Here is a 19,513-nt window from a genome sequence, read left to right as displayed (position 1 = left end):
GGCTGTGTATTCCAAATTTTTTGCCAAGAAAAAGAAATAATAGAAAAGCAATCAATGTCACTGTCAGCTGATTGTCAAAAAATAAAAATAACCTGAAGTTCATTCGATTTGTTCAATTTTGAAAATATAATAGCCCTGTTTTGAAACAATGAACACTCGAAGCTTGTTCAGGATATGTAACAAACTAATAAGACCTAGCATAGCGTGCACTCCGTGCAGGCATGCAGGCACTTACAAAACCGTAAAACGTCCAGACCCAAGCACGCTAAAAATGCCTGCTCCCGGCACAGCCCCAAAGCTAATGGAGATAATTAAGGAAAAAATACGGTTAAAAGGTCCTTTATCAGTGGCAGAATACATGCATATAGTGATCACGAATCCCACGGAAGGTTATTACATGAAGAAAGAGACGATAGGGGAGAGTGGGGATTTTATAACATCGCCAGAGATCAGTCAGCTGTTCGGCGAGATAGTTGCGATCTGGTTTTACGCGGAGACGCAGAAGATGGGCATGGGGCCGGGCAAGCCGCTGCAGATCGTGGAGCTTGGCCCTGGGAAGGGTACACTCATGAGTGATGTTTTGAGGGTAACATTATTTTTTATTTTCCTATACTAAGTTTACACTCTCGTACCGGAAGTCTCCGAATAATTGTATAATTTTTGACCAAGATTGTATTATAAACCTGATGGTGATGCATGCAGATCCATAATGTAGCTTCTAAAAATTATTTTAAAGTCAAGTTTGGTTACTGCTATTTTATATTGACTTAATTTTATTAACATTAATGATTTATGAAACAGTTAATTAAGTTATGGAAAATTCGTAAATACGTCATTTTTATTTTAGAAATAAATTGTGATTTATATTTTCATACTGACACATTTCAAATTATGATATCCAGTTTTATGTACCTATGTGTAATGTATGTCTGTGTTATTACGTAATTATCCATTTCAGGTGCTGCACCGTCTAGGCTACAAGCCCAATGACCTCAGCCTCCACCTGGTGGAGATTTCAGACACCATGCAGACTGTGCAGGCTCACCGACTCTGCGCCTCACATAAGGGCTGTGAGGTGGACTCGCCACACTATTGTGAGGTATGTATGGTAAAAAGTGGAAGTTCTATTCAAATGTATTGGAAGAAAGAATTTTGTGTCTAGGAAAATATAAATGCTTTATAATAAAAATGTCTAGATTAGCTTGGTTGATTTTTTATTAAAGTGGTAGGTTTTTTTTTTAAATAAACTAAGTACCTATAACACAACCTGCACAACAAAAACTAAAGTATTGTTACGGTCTGTTATATTTCTCTATAATATAAAATTCATTTCATACAGGGTGAAACTACCAGTGGGATAAAAGTGTACTGGTACTATGACTTGAAGAAAATACCTTGCAACTTTTCTTGGTACATTGCCCATGAGTTCTTTGATGTGCTGCCAATTCATAAGTTTGAAGTAAGTGTTTTTCTGGTATCTGTATGTTAAATACACTTACACTTCTTAGTATAGTGATAAAATCTCTTGTGTCAAAATAGTACTATAAGTAATTGTTTTTTACCCAGTTATGTGTGCAAGGCATGTTCGGCTAGGTTCGCACGGCTTTAATTTTTCCCGTATACCGTATACGGCCGTGTGAACCTAGCCTTCGAGTGGAGAAATAAAGCAACACAGCTAAAATTTCAAGAAATGTTATGAAATTTTTGAACTATCTGCAGAAATCTGACATTAATTATCTATCAGACGCTTATTATTAACATCTCTTCTCTACAGAAAACAGAAGAAGGCTGGCGCGAACTTCTAATAGACATAGACGAAAACGAAAAACTGTACTACAGAATATCAGCTAAAGAGACCAACAATGTTACTAACCTCATCCGCCCGCCGCTAGATGGCGGGGATAGAACTGAGCTGGAAGTCAGTGCGAGAGGCCTGGGGATCGCGAGGCAGTTGGCGCAGCGCGTGGACGGATATGGGGGGCTGGCGCTGATCGCTGACTATGGACATTTGGGGGAGAAGGGAGACACTTTTAGAGTAAGTTCAAACCTTATGGGGAACACAACAATAATTTCAGTAAATATGTCATTTTCTAACCGCTTTAAGAAAATGAAGCATCATCGATCTGTATTCTTTTAATATAGGTACATAGAGTCAGCTTGTACTGGCCTCATATTTGTTATTATCCTTGCGTATGCGTGACTGGTACAGTCAAGGCATACAGACATGGACAAAGTCTCTAAAAATATGTGTACATATTTTTGGAAGTTTATTCGTGTCGATATTTAATACCTTGACTGTACCAGTAATATTATAGTAGAAAAAAAGCATTCTTCTAATTTGCTATGTTATAATGTTGCTAAATGCCCCGTTGATGACGGAGGTATGCGGTAACTCTGGTTGTGAAAAGTTCACGTTTCTTCCAGGCATTCCACAAGCACAAAGTAGTGAACCCACTCGAGAACCCTGGCGCCAGTGACCTGACCGCCGACGTGGATTTCTCGCAGCTCCGCGTCGCCGCCTCCATGACCCCTGGAGACGAGAACTACGCTCTCGTGGTCGGGCCTGTTACGCAGAAAGAGTTCTTAAGGCGGACACAAGCTGAGGCGCGGTTAAAGGTAAGTGAAGGTATCTGAATGTGAACATAAGCAGATTGTAGCGTCTAAGACTCGGGGAAAACTGCGCTCTCGTCGTCGGGCTTGTTACGTGCCTATATTACAAGTAATTGCTGGGCACAGGGCTCTTCTCATTGTACAGTTACCACAAGGGATTGTTATGCCATTAAGAGTTTTTGCTAAATTGGGAATTCTATAGTGTAAGTATTAAACAACCGATTTAGCTAGGACCCTAAATGGCGCAACAATAGGGATGTTTCCTGTACTTAAAATAAATTATTTCAAACCGTGCACGAAATAAAGCACCTGATAATTATTAGAAAAACATATTAGATAGCAGCTATTTTTAAACACAATTTGTATTTAATAAATCGGATTGAAATATAAAAAGTAGGTGAGTTTACCGTGACGTCACTACATTCGTTTTCATATAAATTCCATATTAGCAAATCGTTTTGATTTGACAGTTCTAATAAAAAAGAAGCTGATTTGACTAGTAGGAATGTAGCCTATAGCGGAGCGTGATGGTACAAAAGGTGTTGGTCTACATGGCTATAACCGCATACTTTTTCGTTATACGTTCGTCTATTGGCTTCCCGATTGCTATTCAAGTGACATTCTCTTGGTATTCAAGTGACAGCAAAATAAATATACGAAACTTCCTGTTTAGCCCCCTTGACCCAATTTGCTTTAAAACGTTGACAGGTTCCCTAAAATTTAATGTATTTGCGGCCGATTCCGATGTTTTTTAATACTTTCTTCTTTTTCAGGTCTTAATTGATCATGCAAAATCAGACGAACAAAAAGAGACGCTGAAGGCAGCTTATGAAATGCTGATAGATCCAGAGAAGATGGGCGAGAGATTCAAATTTATGGCCTTCTACCCTTCGGCGATGGCTGCCATCTTGGAAAAATACCCGCCTATCGGATTTTCGAATTTAGAAAAGGAAACAAAATAGAAAAAGTTAAATATTGTTATTCTATGTGTAGTCATTAAATCAGTTAGTTTTTATTCCTAGTGTTTTAGTACGAATTACCGGTACGAATTACTCTGGAAACCCACTTCGTCAATAGAAAAAGAAATTGAAATTTTCTATGGGTTTACTCTGCGCACACATTTTTTGAATTTTCCGCCTTTTGTACTGACTGAAATGGTTTGCCAAACTATATAACTATAGATATAGATTATATTTAATATCACAATTTTAATAAAAAACTATTACTTTGAGTAATAAACCAACAAGTGCAGCTTTTTCACTCTGTTGTAATAGTATTATATTCTTTGGTTGTAATAGCAGATGAGATAGGGATAAAGCGCCATGTGCAATCCCTTTACGAGAAGTTACAGTTTGGCAAAAAAGAGTAGAAATTAAAAAGTGGCATCACTGTAGTGTCGTCCATTTCAAACCAATTAGTATAAGAAAACGGGACGACACTACAGTGTTGCCACTTTTTAATTTCTACTCTTTTTTGCCACGGAACGCATCGCGTAATTTATATATCTGGTAACACTTGAGACAAGATGTCACTCACGCCTCAAACAAATCCAGCTCAAATCGGGAGCCACTAATGTACGACCAAATAATGCTCAACCCAAGAATGTACAGCCCAATAATAGGCGTCCATGGTGGACGCGTATTATTGGGCTGTACATTCCTGGGTTGAGCATTCTCGGGCCGCGCAATATTGGTCCGGGGCGATAATACGAAGCCACTCTTTTCACAGGGCAATAATGTACGACCCCATAATTCGCGTCCAATAATTTGAGTCCCTTGGCTTTCAATTATTGGGCTGCGCATTATTGGTACAGGTCGAGAAAGCCCGACCCAATAATGTACGACTGTTGGACTATTACCGGGTTGATGATGAAAACTATTACTTGTACCAATATTTTAACTTTATTCATTTGTTACAAACATAATAACAATCAATTTACAATAAATTATTCAAGACGTCTTCACTCTAACTTGTCCGTACTCGAACTGGCCACCTGTCACTGAGGTACCCGCCTTTTATAATAATTCAACATGGCGGGAACCAGTGACAAGTATGAGTCAATTGATACTCTTTTATAAATTAATCATAACCAAAAGTAAGAATGATTAAAATATAAGCTATTAATAAATAATGATCCTTACAGCTCGGCCATCCTGTTCGAGGCGAGACCCTTCGCCAAACCTTAATATAAAATAGTTAAAATGATAAAAACAAAAGACCAATTTATGAAAATAATGAATTAAATTAAAATGTATACATTAAAACAAACCAAGATTCACTGATCCAATATTACTATGTGAATGATATTTATTTACATAATATGCATATTAAATAATAATAAGTAACAAGAGAAAATAAAATTACAAACATGTAATACTCATGTGCAGTCATGATTGCACGATATCTACTATTAATAGGATTATAATTATAATGTGTATTATCGTTAATTATTAGGCATTAATAAAATGATAATTAGGAAATAGGTGGCCGATACCAAAACATAATACATATTATTAATCGTTCAAATTATGGTTTTCGAAGAATTTTCACAAGTCTGTTATCAAGGTTGAAGAAACTATATGTCATCATAGAAACGAATAAATTTAATTAGTTCGACCTGCAGAAACATAATAAAATATTAAACAACAGAAAATTCATTATGTAATAGTAAGATTACGCAATCTAGCATTATTCAATTTTCTTTAACACTTGTTAAATTTCAATAACTATGCTCAAGAAATATAATATACGTACACAACACTATTCACTTTTACACGTAAATATTCAAACCGCTATACACGGATCACTTCCCCAACAGAAGATAGTTGCGTCACCGCGGGTTGCGCCGTCTGCCTAACCGACGCCACGTTCTCATTAACTGCAATGGTGCCACAGACCACGCTGATGCTGCGTAACACGGGGCACCGGATCTCGCGCCGCTACTAGTCGCAGCTTCGCTTGCCATGATGCCAGTATTCTAAGACTCTGCGGTGTAGTCAACGATCGTATTTCTGCGTAGAAGCACCTTAGTTCTGCTAAGGAACAGGAATGTCATCACCCTGGCCATCTCACCTAGGCACTCCTGGGTCGGAAGTGATTCCACACCCCGACCCTCTTACCTGGGCACTCCTGGGTGGTCATGGAATACCAAACCCTGGCCCTTTCACCTGGACGCTCCTGGGTCGTTCTGAAACTTTTAAGACTTTCTTTAGATATATGAAATTAACACTTCCTTTTTTTTTTAAATTATTATTGAATGCATAAGACTCGTGGTTTTATTTCATTAATTTATTTTATTATTATTCATCTTTATATTTTAATTGTTATATCGATTTAAGCATGTTATGAATTTATTTTTCACGTTTCAAATATTTTAGTACATAAACGACATGACTACCAAATATTGTACCTGATTTGTATTAATTATTATAATATTTGCAATTAAAATAGTCCATAGTTCACTATATCATGTATTGCGCAGTAAAGTTTAATAATGAAAATACACACATAAGTGTCACATCTCTATAAAGAATGCATGGTTCTGATTTTATATCTTCGGGCCCAGCCCGTAGTTGACATGAATGCAATCATAATTATGCCGAGATATAAAAACATCTTGATAATAATAATATAAGTGACAGATTGTGTTTTTTTTTGTTTGGGCTACTGATTATCTGATGATATAATATGTTGATTTAAAATAACACGTTTTAATTTCATAAACGTAATAAACACAAGTGCACACGATTAAGTGAAGTTTCAGTATTAGGTTATATGATAATTTCCTTTTAATTAAACTTTTGATATTACTTCGAACGTTACCTGTTGCCAACGATTTTTTTTTAAAGATATTTATGTCTGAACCCGTTTGAAGAGTTTAATTGATAAGAAATTAATCTTATTTTAGAGGTACTTTTATTGTCCTTTAACCTGCTATTATCAACAGTCAAAGTTTTATATTTTATATGAATGCGACCGACTAATCCTCATTTGAACTACGAGTATTTACACGCCTTAGGTCATAAATATAGCCATTAAAGATTCATCAAGTAGATATAAGAACATAAACTAAGTAGCCGTTATGTTTTGTAAATTTAAATGAACGAATGAATAATTTTATCACAGAAGTTCATAACTTCATTACGAGAACAAATTCCTCATCACATAAAATGGATTTAAACATCAGACATAAACTAGTCAATTGATTATTCCATATGAATGATGAATATCTACATTGTGATTTATTTTAAAAAGTATTTGGTTATTAACTATAACAGTCTTAGCGAATCTAGATCGAATAATATTCATGTTACCAAGTGACGAAGAAATATTATGTTTGTTTTTTTTCAATACTATTCATATTACGGTGCATTTTGTTATCCTCATTCGTTATTGCGTCGGACATATCTAAATAATTAATGATAATACTAATTAAATCATATTCGACAATTAATGCATGTAATTATGTATGTATGCTTGGAGTATGTTTATTATTAAAATTATTCTGGCTTTACGAAAATAAGACTTATTAATAAATTAATTCGTTAGTCACAAGGAAAATATTATTATTGTTATAATTCACGTATAAAACCCTGGACACAATAAAGTGTGGGTATATAGAATACAGTTTATCTTGCATATTATTTATAATACCATTTTACTTTACTAGATAGAGATATTCGTAAATAATTAATGTGAGACAAATTAAGAACCGTTTTCTGAAGCCTCATTAAATAAAAACTATATATTTAATTTTTGTAACTTTATAACTTATATTGAAATTGACATTCAAATAAATGGGACTTTCTTATGAATTATTTATTATCGAAATATGTAAATTCACATATGCATAATAATCATGTTTAATTGTCAAGTAATATTGAACAGTTTGACAGTATATTAAAAGCGAAGCACCTTATCAATTATTATTTGATATATAAAAGTTCATAATAATGTTGGACTATGGTGATCGCAATGATGGAAAAATGACTTCCCGTGTAAATTTAAAAGCTTTACTTATGAATTAAACATAAGAACCTTTTATTTCTTTTGCTGAGAATTTACCGTATATTCCTCATTAATAACCATTGGTTTTATATATATTTTACATTATGAATGTCTAATCTCTATGGCTCGCGCGCCCAGCTAAGTTCAAGTTAAACATTAAGACAACAGGTATCATTAATCTATGCGTGTATCGATTTCCATTACATGTAATTTTAAATTTACAAACGAGCGATAATCGTTATTCCCTTTTATTAATCAAGTGTCGGTATCTAATTCCTTCGTCTCTTTTTTTTGTGAATATAAAAGTATTATTACTATCTTAGGATTTTACCAACTCGTCTATAACACACATAATATGATATTTCATACCGCTTTAATCTAAACTGCACTCAGATGACCACTCAACATATTAGTAATAGAGGTGTGAAATTTCTTTGCTTATTATTATTACTGTTTATTATGTTTTTATGATTAAATTATACTGATATTATGGTTGACTAATTATTTTAAATTGTTGTAAATATATTTATGAAAGTGGGAACAAAAGTCTAGCGCATTCATCCACGCGCGTCAAAGTCTCACACGTTCATCCACATGCGTTAAAGTCTCGCACGTTCATCCACGTGCTTTAAAGTCTCACACGTCCATCCACGTGCGTTACATATTGTGTATACCTACACAAACACATCGAATATCATGGCGCTTCCTATCTACTGATACTAGCGTCTGCACATACGTCATCGATTCTTTATATGAAAACCACTCAACGTATAGCTATGTATAGCTCTGACTACATATGACTCTACATATGACTCTACATATGACTCTACATATGACTCTACATATGACTCTACATATGACTCTACATATGACTCTACATATGACTCTACATATGACTCTACATATGACTCTACATATGACTCTACATATGACTCTACATATGACTCTACATATGACTCTACATATGACTCTACATATGACTCTACATATGACTCTACATATGACTCTACATATGACTCTACATATGACTCTACATATGACTCTACATATGACTCTACATATGACTCTACATATGACTCTACATATGACTCTACATATGACTCTACATATGACTCTACATATTAAGCATACGCGTAGTTTTAAGTTACAACTTTACACTTTTACAGTACTACACGCAACTTCAGAGATATCCACAGAATACACTATTATTCCAATTAAGGTCCTTTGTTTTTTCATTTAGGTATGATTTACTACTATTACAGAAACAAACGAAAATAATAAAATGTAGCAAACGTTACTGTCAGATAAAACACTGCAATTATGAATATGATTTTACTTTAACGTCATTCAAAATATTCACATTCTATAAATAAAGGGGTAAATGAGTTTCTAAATGTTTAAAGTATGCGTACCTCGCAATCAAATATTATATCAAATAATTAAGCATATCGATTTCCCATCGACCTCTTATTTCTCCATGATCATCATGGTAACACATAGATTTATATACATTGATTAAGTACTCGTGCCAAAATTACTGGCCCTTACAAGGTTGTTATGATGAAACTGATTACATTCGTTAGTCATAGAATTTAGGCGTGATGACATACAGTTATACAGTCTAAACAAAAGGTGACCGGTTATCAAATTGAATCCATTGAGATTCAAGTTCACGATATCTAGTATGTGTAAATTGACACAAAAAATACTTTAATGCTCAGCGCACAAAGTTACGAGTTACGTATCTTGAGGAGTGTGCAATAGAAAAACAATAAGATCATATTACATAAGTACATTCGTTAACGAGTTACTACTCGTATATTCAAGAAACGACATACGTTCCATAACATGGAGATTTAATATAGATGTAGGTATGTCCATACCAGAGTTGGGCAAAATTAGTTAAATTAAAAAAAATGAGAATGGTACGTTAGTTTTAATAACGGCAGCTTATTTTGCAAATTTATTATGAGTTTATCAATTAGCTTGAATTCGATATGACACACTTATGATTTTATCATCGATCACGGGTTTGAAATTATTTTAAATATTCGAGAAAAATGGTTATCATGGTTATTCAAACTAATGTTTTAGTAGATACAGTTAAAATAAGGTTCGTTTTACGACCGCTACTTTACTCCTTATGAAATCATTTGACTAAGCTTTATTTTAGTTTAATCACAGATTGCAATTATAAGTGCCCAACTCTGATTCATACTATTATTACGTTTAACATCCAACATGTCATAGAGGTGTTGTATTTCCATACAAGGGGGAGATAATTATAAACACGTGTTCTAGTCATTTAGCTTCATCGAGGCTTTTATAAGTAATGCTGCGTTGGGCAGCGTCGCTGAATGAAAACCGACATCAGCATAAAACCACTAGGTTAAAAAAAAACATTCCTAGCTAATAGCACTAGGTACGCAAGTTACATAACGTAACCCTGCATTATGGTTTCCAATTTGAACTTAGACCGCAATATTATGAATAAACTTACATAGTGATCAGAATAATTTTAAAGTGGAGTTCCGAAAGGTCATATATTATAATGCCCAACATTTTAATAAAAGCAATCTCTTAGATGCATTCGTAACAATACTAAGTTATACACTGACGCAAATCGCGTTTAAAAACTTCGTACTAGAGGCATTGCTAATACAAACGTATCAGGGGTTTACTTCAGAGGTAATCAATTGGCAAGATTTTATTTTTAGTTTACTCATCGGTTTCACGGTTACAAAGCCAGTGTATTCATACAATTTTAGAAACGCAAACTGACCTCAAAAGGTGCAGCAGATCGTAAATCTTAATGTACATAAAACAATATCCTACTGTAGTCCGCTACTACAGTTGTACTATGCTATCTTGCTTCGCAATAAAACTAAATAATGAGGCCTTAGCCTGAGTTTGATATAATCGATGTGGTACACCATCATACAATTGAGTTTGATAAGATAGAAGCATTATAATGACATTTGATCTGATTTTCACTAACTCATATGTAATATTCAGAAACGCTTAAATGACAACTGTAGATTTTATATTCCGTATTTTTATTATAAGCGAGATTACCCGTCATCCGTTCGTACGTTCTTTCTACACATACACATACCAAAATTGAGCAAATCATCATCATTATCTTTAATGATATATACAGTATATTTAATACAGACATGACGTTGACGGTAGGTTATCAAACCAATTTTATTTAAATAAAAGGGAGTAAAAAAGAAATATAAAGAACTGACTTACCATAATTAAATACACTTTCCGGTAAACATAGTTTACTTACTGATACAAACGAAAAAGAAAAGAAAACCTTACGTTCGTGCGGCGTGGACAAAAATCCTATCGATTTTTGTTGGATCCAACTTCTGAGTTGTTGGACTATTACCGGGTTGATGATGAAAACTATTACTTGTACCAATATTTTAACTTTATTCATTTGTTACAAACATAATAACAATCAATTTACAATAAATTATTCAAGACGTCTTCACTCTAACTTGTCCGTACTCGAACTGGCCACCTGTCACTGAGGTACCCGCCTTTTATAATAATTCAACATGGCGGGAACCAGTGACAAGTATGAGTCAATTGATACTCTTTTATAAATTAATCATAACCAAAAGTAAGAATGATTAAAATATAAGCTATTAATAAATAATGATCCTTACACGACCCAATAATAGGAAGCCAAAAACCAGAGAGATTCTTTTTTTTAAGGGAGCTGTCAAAATTAGTAGGGACGTTCTGACATTAGCTCTTGACAATTTAAAAATAATCGGTTTTTTCTAGTGCCATCTTTCAGTGACATTGACAGTATTGTATTGACACTTGTTGGTTTACAAATACAATAAAATGAATTCTAATAAAAGAAACAGTAGACTCAGTAGAGGTACGAGGTACTGAAAAAATATTAATTAATGGAGAAGCCGAAGTTGGAGGTAAGTGCCGCAATTCAACAACTTAAGCTAAAAAAATCTTCGTGTCCGCATGGTATTCCCTCGTGCGTATGGACTGTACAGCATGGTGCTGGCGGAGCCGCTATGGCACATATTTAACCTCTGTCTCGAGCTAGAAGTATTCCCAGAAATTTGGAAAATTACTTGAGTGATGACCAGTATTGAAAGGTGGATCAGGAGATAAGGCAAGAGGGTTTCGACTTTCGACCGACACAAAGTTTGTACCCCACACTTAATTTTTTTAGACTGCATGAGAGACAGACAGCAGTAAGTATGTAGATTATGAAGGGCACAGATTGAAACCAGCAGTGACATGGCAGTTTGTTCAAAAGAATATCTTGGTTATATTTGACAACCAGTCTGGCCTAGTGGGTGCCTAGCCTAGTGACCCTGCCGGTGAAGCTGATGGTTCTGGGTTCAAATCCTGGTTAGGGAATTTATTTGTTTGATGAGACAGATATTTGTATATTGAATAATTATATTGTTGTCTGGGTGCCCACAACACAAGCCTTCTTGAGCTTACCGTGGGACTTGGTCAATTTGTGTAAAAATGTCCCAATATATTTATTTATATTGAGATTGACTGAGAAAACAAGGTGTATGCTACAAGGTGGAGGTTTCTGCAAAACATATTGGTGAGTCCATTAAGACAGCTGTTTATCAGAAAAACTGAGACTGGGTCACTAATCAATGGGTCAAACACCATCAAAAACTACTACTTAAGAGCAAAAAAATTGTGTTTATGGGGTGGCCCCAGCTCCTCCATGACACCTAGCAGTGTCTTCAGGTCGCTAACTGCCTCCTTCAATGTGCACGGAGTCCCTAGGTATTGGTTCCTGTATACTTCTACCTTCTACCTACAGTGTAGGAGAATATGCTTTACTGTTTCTTCTTCTTCCATGCACACTGCACATGGGGCTGTCTTTTTTACCCATATTATGTAGGTGTTTGATTAGTGCAGCGGTCGGCAACAAGCGGCCCGCGAACCTCTCACTTGCACCCCGCGTGCCTCCTAGGCTATTTTGTATGTAATATTGACAAACAACAATGTCTGATAAAGTCATAAATATTAACAAAGTGCGGCCCGCATCAACTTCGGTAACTACTATTTGGTCCTTGGCTGCTAAAAGGTTGCCGACCGCTGGATTAGTCTGTTATGACCTGTGATTAATCCTACTATTTTGCGTAGTTGGTGTGAAATGAAATGAAATGAATGAAATGAAAAGAAATTAAAAATTTATTGATAACAATTTGTTACATGTCTTTTTTTCCATATAAGTACTAGTATTGGTCTAGTATTCTATGTGCATATACCTGTAAACATAATCCAAATTATATAAATAAAATTAATCGTTAAAATTTGCAATATATCGAAATTATTATTAACAATGAGAATGTAATTTATATCGGTACTATACAAATGTCACGCCTGTATTAATTATTAAATTACTAGTGGAATATTAAAAAACTCACTGTAATCGTAAAACGTGTCTGGGTGTTTTTAGTAATATTTTGGTGTAAGCTTGTAGTTTTGTTCTTTGGTCTGCCTACAGGTGTTCATTTTAGTCCAGTACTTATTGTGACACTCTTGGCAGCAGTCCGTCACAAATGAACTACGAGCGGTCGGGTTGAGCTGGAGCGAGGCCAGAGTGGTCGCTGAAGATAGGAAGGCGTGGCGCGAGCTTGTGAAGGCCCTTTGCACCTCTGGGGTGCCTTAGGACAACAACAACTTATTGTGAAGCTGGTTTCTGAACCTTTCCTGGCCAGTTCATCCGCTGCATCGTTTCCTCTTGATCCACTATGCCCCTTTATCCATTATACTGTTACTTTGTTGCCTTCTTTGCTCACTTCAGTGAGGCCTCGATGTCATTCAAGTATGAGTTCCGATGTAAGTTTGTAGCTACCTAGTGCTTGCAGTACTGATTTACTGTCTGACAGTATTAGTATATTTTCTTGTTTTACTTCTCGCTTTTTATCGCTTTGCAAGCTTCCATTATTCCTACACATTCAGCTTGGAATCCCGTATTGTGTTCCCAGTGTAACCCAGGGGTTTTGAGATGTATATGTTCAGGTCCTCCGAGAAGACACCACATCCGGTCCCTTCATTTGTTTTTGAGCCATCTGTGGATATTCTTAAATTTGTTTGGTATAGTCCTTGTACAAAAAGAAACATAAAACATGAAAGAACACACATCATTAGTACAAAGGCGAACTTATCATGTAATTCATGTATGCGGCACCGCGATATAATACATTCGGTAAAGACACACTGAAAGAAAACGAACTTAAAGATGTTCTTCTGTTCTGCAGGAAAACAAGAAGATTCGAGGAGAATGGTGTGGCACTTAATGCCGCCGGGACAGTAACCTAGCTGCAGCTCCAACTCTAGGGAATTGGGCTGAATGAACGCAACACGTGATCGACAGCCCACCTGCTTCCTGCCGAGCGTCCCTACACTACATCTACATGGATTCGCTTATTCTGCTCTACAAAACTTCTGTAAGTAGAGAATGCACAAGTGCAAGAGTTGAAGGATTGAAAGAGCTTGTCGTCTTACCTGACAGTCTTCCACACATTTACCTTAATTAATTTAAATGATTTTAATAATTATAGTCCTTTTTAGGGTTCCGTACCTCAAAAGGAAAAAACGGAACCCTTATAGGATCACTCGTGCGTCTGTCTGTCAGTCTGTCTGTCTGTCTGTCTGTCCGTCTGTCACAGCCGATTTTCTCCGGAACTACTGGACCAATCAAGTTGAAATTTGGTACACATATGTAAGTTTGTGACCCAAATATGGACATGTAACGTAAACAAATTAATTTTAAACATGGGGGCCACTTTTGGGGGGTAAATGAAAAAATTAAAAAAAAAAATTCAAATTATATCATGTTACATATCAAATTAAAGAGCTTATTGTAAGGATCTCAAATATATTTTTTTTATAATTTTCGAATAAACAGTTTAGAAGTTATTCAAGAAAATAGGCAAAAAATGACCATCCCCCCCCCCCCTTATCTCCGAAACTACTAAGTCTAAAATTTTGAAAAAAATACATAAAATAGGTCTATACCTATAGATGACAGGAACACCTATTATAAATGTACAGTTAAGCGTGAGTCGGACTTAATTACAGTTTTAGATCCGACCCCTACGGATTTTTTAAAGAGATTTCAATCACATATTTAATTACACAAACGGGTCTACCGCGATATAATTTCATTGTTTTTACCTTTAATTCCGACGTTTCAGCTGAGTTGCACTAGCTGTGGTCACGGAAAGACTGACGTCCCAACAAACCCACAAACGCCAACCAAACGCGCGTCCAAACGCGGTAGACCCGTTTGTGTAATTAAATATATGTACAAAACGCGAGAGTTGAAAGTGTTAGATTTCACTCACGTTTCACATAAAAAATACATTGTTAACAGTGCCGGATTAACCAATAAGCAAAACAAGCACGTGCTTAGGGCACCACGTTCAGGGGGGAGCACCAAAATGCCAGGATTCGGGCCTGGTTCGGCCTAAAAGTAAAATTGCGTTTTTTATATCGAAACATTTTCGCGCTCGCTTCGCTCGCCTTTTCAATAACTTTCTAAGGTATGACAAAGGTGACATTCGGGTGACGACTGCAGCAACATTACTCTGTTGCAAAGTACTGTCAACTTAGTTAAGTTAAATATAGACCTGTTTAAAACAGCCAACGAAGTATTCCTAAGAAATACTAGGAACACTAACAGGCTGGTCATAAATAAAATGCAAAGAACTGCCACTTTTAAGAAAAATTGTTATGCTATGTGTGTCAATATATTTAATAAGTTACCCAACAACATAAGAGAATTGCCCAATAGTAAATTTAAAAGAGCACTTTTTCAATGGCTGCTGTCTTCGACATTTTATTCTATTAATGAATACCTTGTAAATCAACAATCTAGTTTTTAAATTATGTTAATTGAAGTGGTTTTGTTTGAGATAGATACATGATATATTATTATTTCATAATTGACAGTGTATTTTTATTTCTATTGTTGTTGATAATTAATTTGTATTAAACTAGTTTAAGTAGGTTAAGTTAGGTATATATTACACTAAAATTTGCATGCTGCATAGTCAGTTAAGAAAGATGGGACTTAAAAATGTATAATTTTACAGAAACAACTTGTATATAACCTTTTTTATCGCAAATAAAATGATAAAAAATGATTAAAACTTCCGTGATAAAATGATGTGACTGATTTCCATACTAAAAGTAAAAATGTACAACTGTCTATCATATTGCGTTTTTATATCGAAAAATTTTCGCGCTCGCTTCGCTCGCGTTTCAATCACTTTCTTAGATATGATAAAGGTGACATTCGGGTGGCGACTGCAGCAGTATTAGGTAATCTGTTGCAACATTACTGCAACGGCACTGTCAATTTTCGTGATAAAATGATGTGTGTCAATTACAGTATACTACAATACAATTCAAATACTCTTTATTGCACACCTCATTACAGAAAACAATACAAATAATACAGGAAGAAGAGATTAAACAACAGGCGGTCTTATCGCTAAAAAGCGATCTCTTCCAGACAACCTTACTACTTTTGAGGTTAGAACAACCCACCAAAACATTTAATGTAAAGTGTTGCCAAGACTAGTTGCATAAAGCTTTTACACTAAAAAAGTTATCAGATCCCGTAGTAGGTACCAAGACTTTTACTCTGTCATTCCTAACTTTATAAGCTCTAACAGTATAAAGCCAACATCTTGGTCAAACAGTACGGCTTGGCCGTTTCGTTGGTGTCATACTCATATGGACAATCCCGTAATGACACTTTCAGAATTTGAAAGACCTTTGTTGCTACTTTGTACAACAAGTCCACTGAGGGAGTGTTTGTAAAAACGACATATCAGTTTATATAAACTACGATAATACAAGGTCATATAAGCAGGCATAATTTTAAAACATTTAACATTTAGGTTTTCAGAAAAGTTACGTACCTATTTCTAGCGACATCTATGTATGTAGGGCCTATATAAAATAAGCCAGGAAAGTTATGAAAGTGAATTAAAGTTCATGTTGCACTGATAAAATCATTTTAAACAAATATTCTAAATATAATTATTCTCAAATTTCAGGAGCTGATACAAGCAGCCAGAATGAGTCTCTGCTGAGTCGCCGGCGCCGGACGTGCGTCGCGCGCCTCGGGCGACTGACGTCTTCGTGTGAGTCGCCAATTGCAGGGGAAGATACGAATAGTTAGGTATAAAAGCTACTTTAGTCAACCTCGCCTCAGTACTGTTTGTATTGACTGAAATACAAGTAGCATATATGAGACGTTCGGACTTATCCGTGAAAATACGAAGGTAAAGGAAATTGCACTACATTTTTAGAACCTATTCACCTGTCAGTAAAATATTGAAAAGGAAAGTTCATGAGTTTTATTATTTTCTTTCCTCCAACAGCTTCACATGGAGCAAATGTAAACCTTTTATGTTAATAATATCAGTAATGTCAAGGTACAACGCTCTTTAGAGCATATTGCCATTCCTTTTACTCGAGTGGCCTGTGGGTTAACTATACGAAGCGAGCCTACGATGCATTAAAAGTGCAGTATAACAATGCATTCAGAATGCTGTTGGGCTTACCTCGTAGATGTAGTGCATCTGGCATGTTTTGCGAAGCTAGAAGTTTTCTGGCAATCATGCGCAAGAAAATAGTATCTCTGCTAGGTCGAGTTAGAAGCAGTCCCAAACATACATGTTCGAAAAGTAGAACTCCCTTAGTAGGCCAAGCAATAAGAAGTTATAGAGGGAAATGCTAGGAACACAATTTTTGACTACGTAACTTTGTTTGGACTAGTTAGGAGGTGAACATATCAAAAGTCCCCGGCTGTAGCCCCGGTGCTGGGGGGTAGACTAGTTATAGTCCAAACAAAGTTACGGAGTCAAAAACTGTGTTCCTAGCATTTCCCTCTACAACGTTTTTTGAGCATTCATTTCCTGACCTATAGATCGTGTTTCAATTTATCGCCTCTCGTTGGCAATTAAGGTGGTTCGCTTTCCATACAAAAAAAAACAATTACATAAGTACCTAATAGTGTGTAATTACTTAATATAACGCAATTGTTTTTTGTATGGAAAGCGAACCACCTTAACTATTCGCACAACGTTTTGTAGTTGCAGTAAGTACTTACATATGGCCGGTTAAATTTTCGAAATAGGTATGTATTTACGTACAGTGCTAATTGCCGCACATAGAATAATTAAAGTTTGATCAATCGGAATATGTTCCTAAGTCACTTATTACATTTCGAATTATAAGTCTGTATTTTACAGCTTTAGATGTGCATGACTGCATATGCACATCTAAAGCTGAAAAATGCTTTCATGAAATTATGGCTAAATTATGTTAATAGGGACAAATGTATCATTTTCAACCAAATGGGTTCTTATTATCTGTTGTCAATAAGGCGCTATTTCCATAAAGCTTCAATTTGAAATCAGCCTCGTCGACAACCGACAATGTTAACCTTTTGGTTGAAAACGTCACAAATTATGGCGATAGAGAATACAATGTTCTGTTGCCAGAGTGCAGCACTAGTAAAACCCGTAAACGAGTGAATTGCAAAAAAGTGTAGGTAACACAATGGAATATTCACAAAAATATGAAAGAATGTAACACAAAATGAAGAAAATGTATGTGTTTTTTTTGTGTTACGTCACACAAAGGACGCCAAAATCGACGCCGCAATATTTTTCACGACGTGTAGAATAAAAGTGGCGTCGAATTCAGGAATCCGCAAATACTATGGTAGCCGATAGCCAAGTAATTTATTAATAGAACAATGTTAAAACAGTAGTAGAAACGGTGAGCTTTGCAAACTTTTAGTAGATTGGTTTGGTTTTGGTAGATTTCTCGGTTTGGCATGCTTGATGCTCTTCACATCACCACAGACGGAGGTCGACAGTTCGAATCTGTCTTGTTCAACCAATTGATGGAGGCACATGCACGCATACGAAGTATACGAACCACATATTACACTACCATCCTGGAGCTAATTGGATTATTTGCATCTACTATTATAGTATATACCTATGCCTTATTTTTACGCCTAAGACCCTAAGCTTTTAACAAAAACCATTATTTCTTTTATACCTACGGGCGGTTTAGCTCCCGTACCTACCTCTATTATACCTAGCCACGTGCTAAAGCAACAATGTCCTTTAAATCCGTATCCCGTATCGTGATAGTATTAAGATTCAACTCGTCTACATCGAGGTGGTCGATCGTCCTAAATACATTACCAAAACATGTTAACTCGTATGAGCCGTTACATAGATTTGAACCTTAATACTATCATGATAATTATTGATTAATATTTTTAAATAATTTGTTAAGCATATTTACACTTGCAAATATACACTTGCAGCATTCTAATATTATGGTATGGTAAACATATAACATGTTATATATTCGCGATTCATGTCAACAGCCCCGTCGTCAGGCCCCCGCCACCCGCGCCCGCCCCCGCCCGCGCCCCCGCCCCGCAGTAACAGTTATCTGTTTCCCTCGGGGGCAAAGTTGTTGTTCAATCGCTCGTGCTAATATTGATACCCGAGCAAGCGAAAGATTCCAAAATTGAACCGATAGCGTAGCGAGTGGTTAAAAAAATGGAATCTTGAGCGTTGCGAGGGTTTCAAAGCGCGAGGGTTAAACAAAATTTGCTCCCGAGTGAAACACAAAATGTTTCACCACACCGACCCGAAGCAAATATTAAATGTAAAATATCAAACAAAATCAAATCCAAATTAATGTTACCTATTAAATATTTATCATCCAAAATCATCATAAAAGTCAGTTCTACCGGCAAACATAAGAAAACAACTCAAAATTTGCATTTGATTACTTTGCCTCACATGTGAATAAAATGCAACTTTGCTAT

General features: G+C 35.7%; 1 protein-coding gene and 2 long non-coding RNA genes across 5 annotated transcripts in view; all 3 read left to right on the top strand.

Moving 5' to 3' along the window:
• LOC134670959 (uncharacterized) overlaps positions 1–19,513 on the top strand; it is a 28,762-nt gene that overhangs the window by 8,715 nt on the left and 534 nt on the right. The gene's annotated exons all lie outside the window — the stretch shown is intronic.
• On the top strand, positions 64–3,596 carry LOC134670914 (protein arginine methyltransferase NDUFAF7 homolog, mitochondrial). Of its 2 annotated transcripts, none has more exons than XM_063528745.1 (6): positions 64–586; positions 959–1,099; positions 1,340–1,459; positions 1,775–1,918; positions 2,425–2,616; positions 3,384–3,596. In XM_063528745.1, exons 1-6 carry the CDS (start codon positions 149–151, stop codon positions 3,570–3,572), a joined length of 1,224 nt encoding a protein of 407 aa, XP_063384815.1. In that variant the 5' UTR covers positions 64–148; the 3' UTR covers positions 3,573–3,596. The 2 variants fall into 2 exon arrangements, with proteins under 2 accessions (XP_063384815.1, XP_063384814.1); XM_063528744.1 differs by having other exon boundaries at positions 1,775–2,035.
• On the top strand, positions 11,304–19,111 carry LOC134670950 (uncharacterized). 2 transcript variants are annotated; one of them, XR_010099147.1, is made up of 4 exons: positions 11,304–11,567; positions 13,896–14,084; positions 16,082–16,176; positions 16,707–19,111. It is a non-coding gene; the product is annotated as an uncharacterized LOC134670950 (long non-coding RNA). The 2 variants fall into 2 exon arrangements; XR_010099146.1 differs by lacking the exon at positions 16,082–16,176.

The sequence above is a fragment of the Cydia fagiglandana genome, chromosome 14 (genome assembly GCF_963556715.1).
Source record: "Cydia fagiglandana chromosome 14, ilCydFagi1.1, whole genome shotgun sequence".
NCBI classification, from domain to species: Eukaryota; Metazoa; Arthropoda; class Insecta; order Lepidoptera; family Tortricidae; genus Cydia; species Cydia fagiglandana.
The sequence above is the reverse complement of the archived record's forward strand: the minus strand, read 5'-3'. Positions and strand labels throughout refer to the sequence as shown.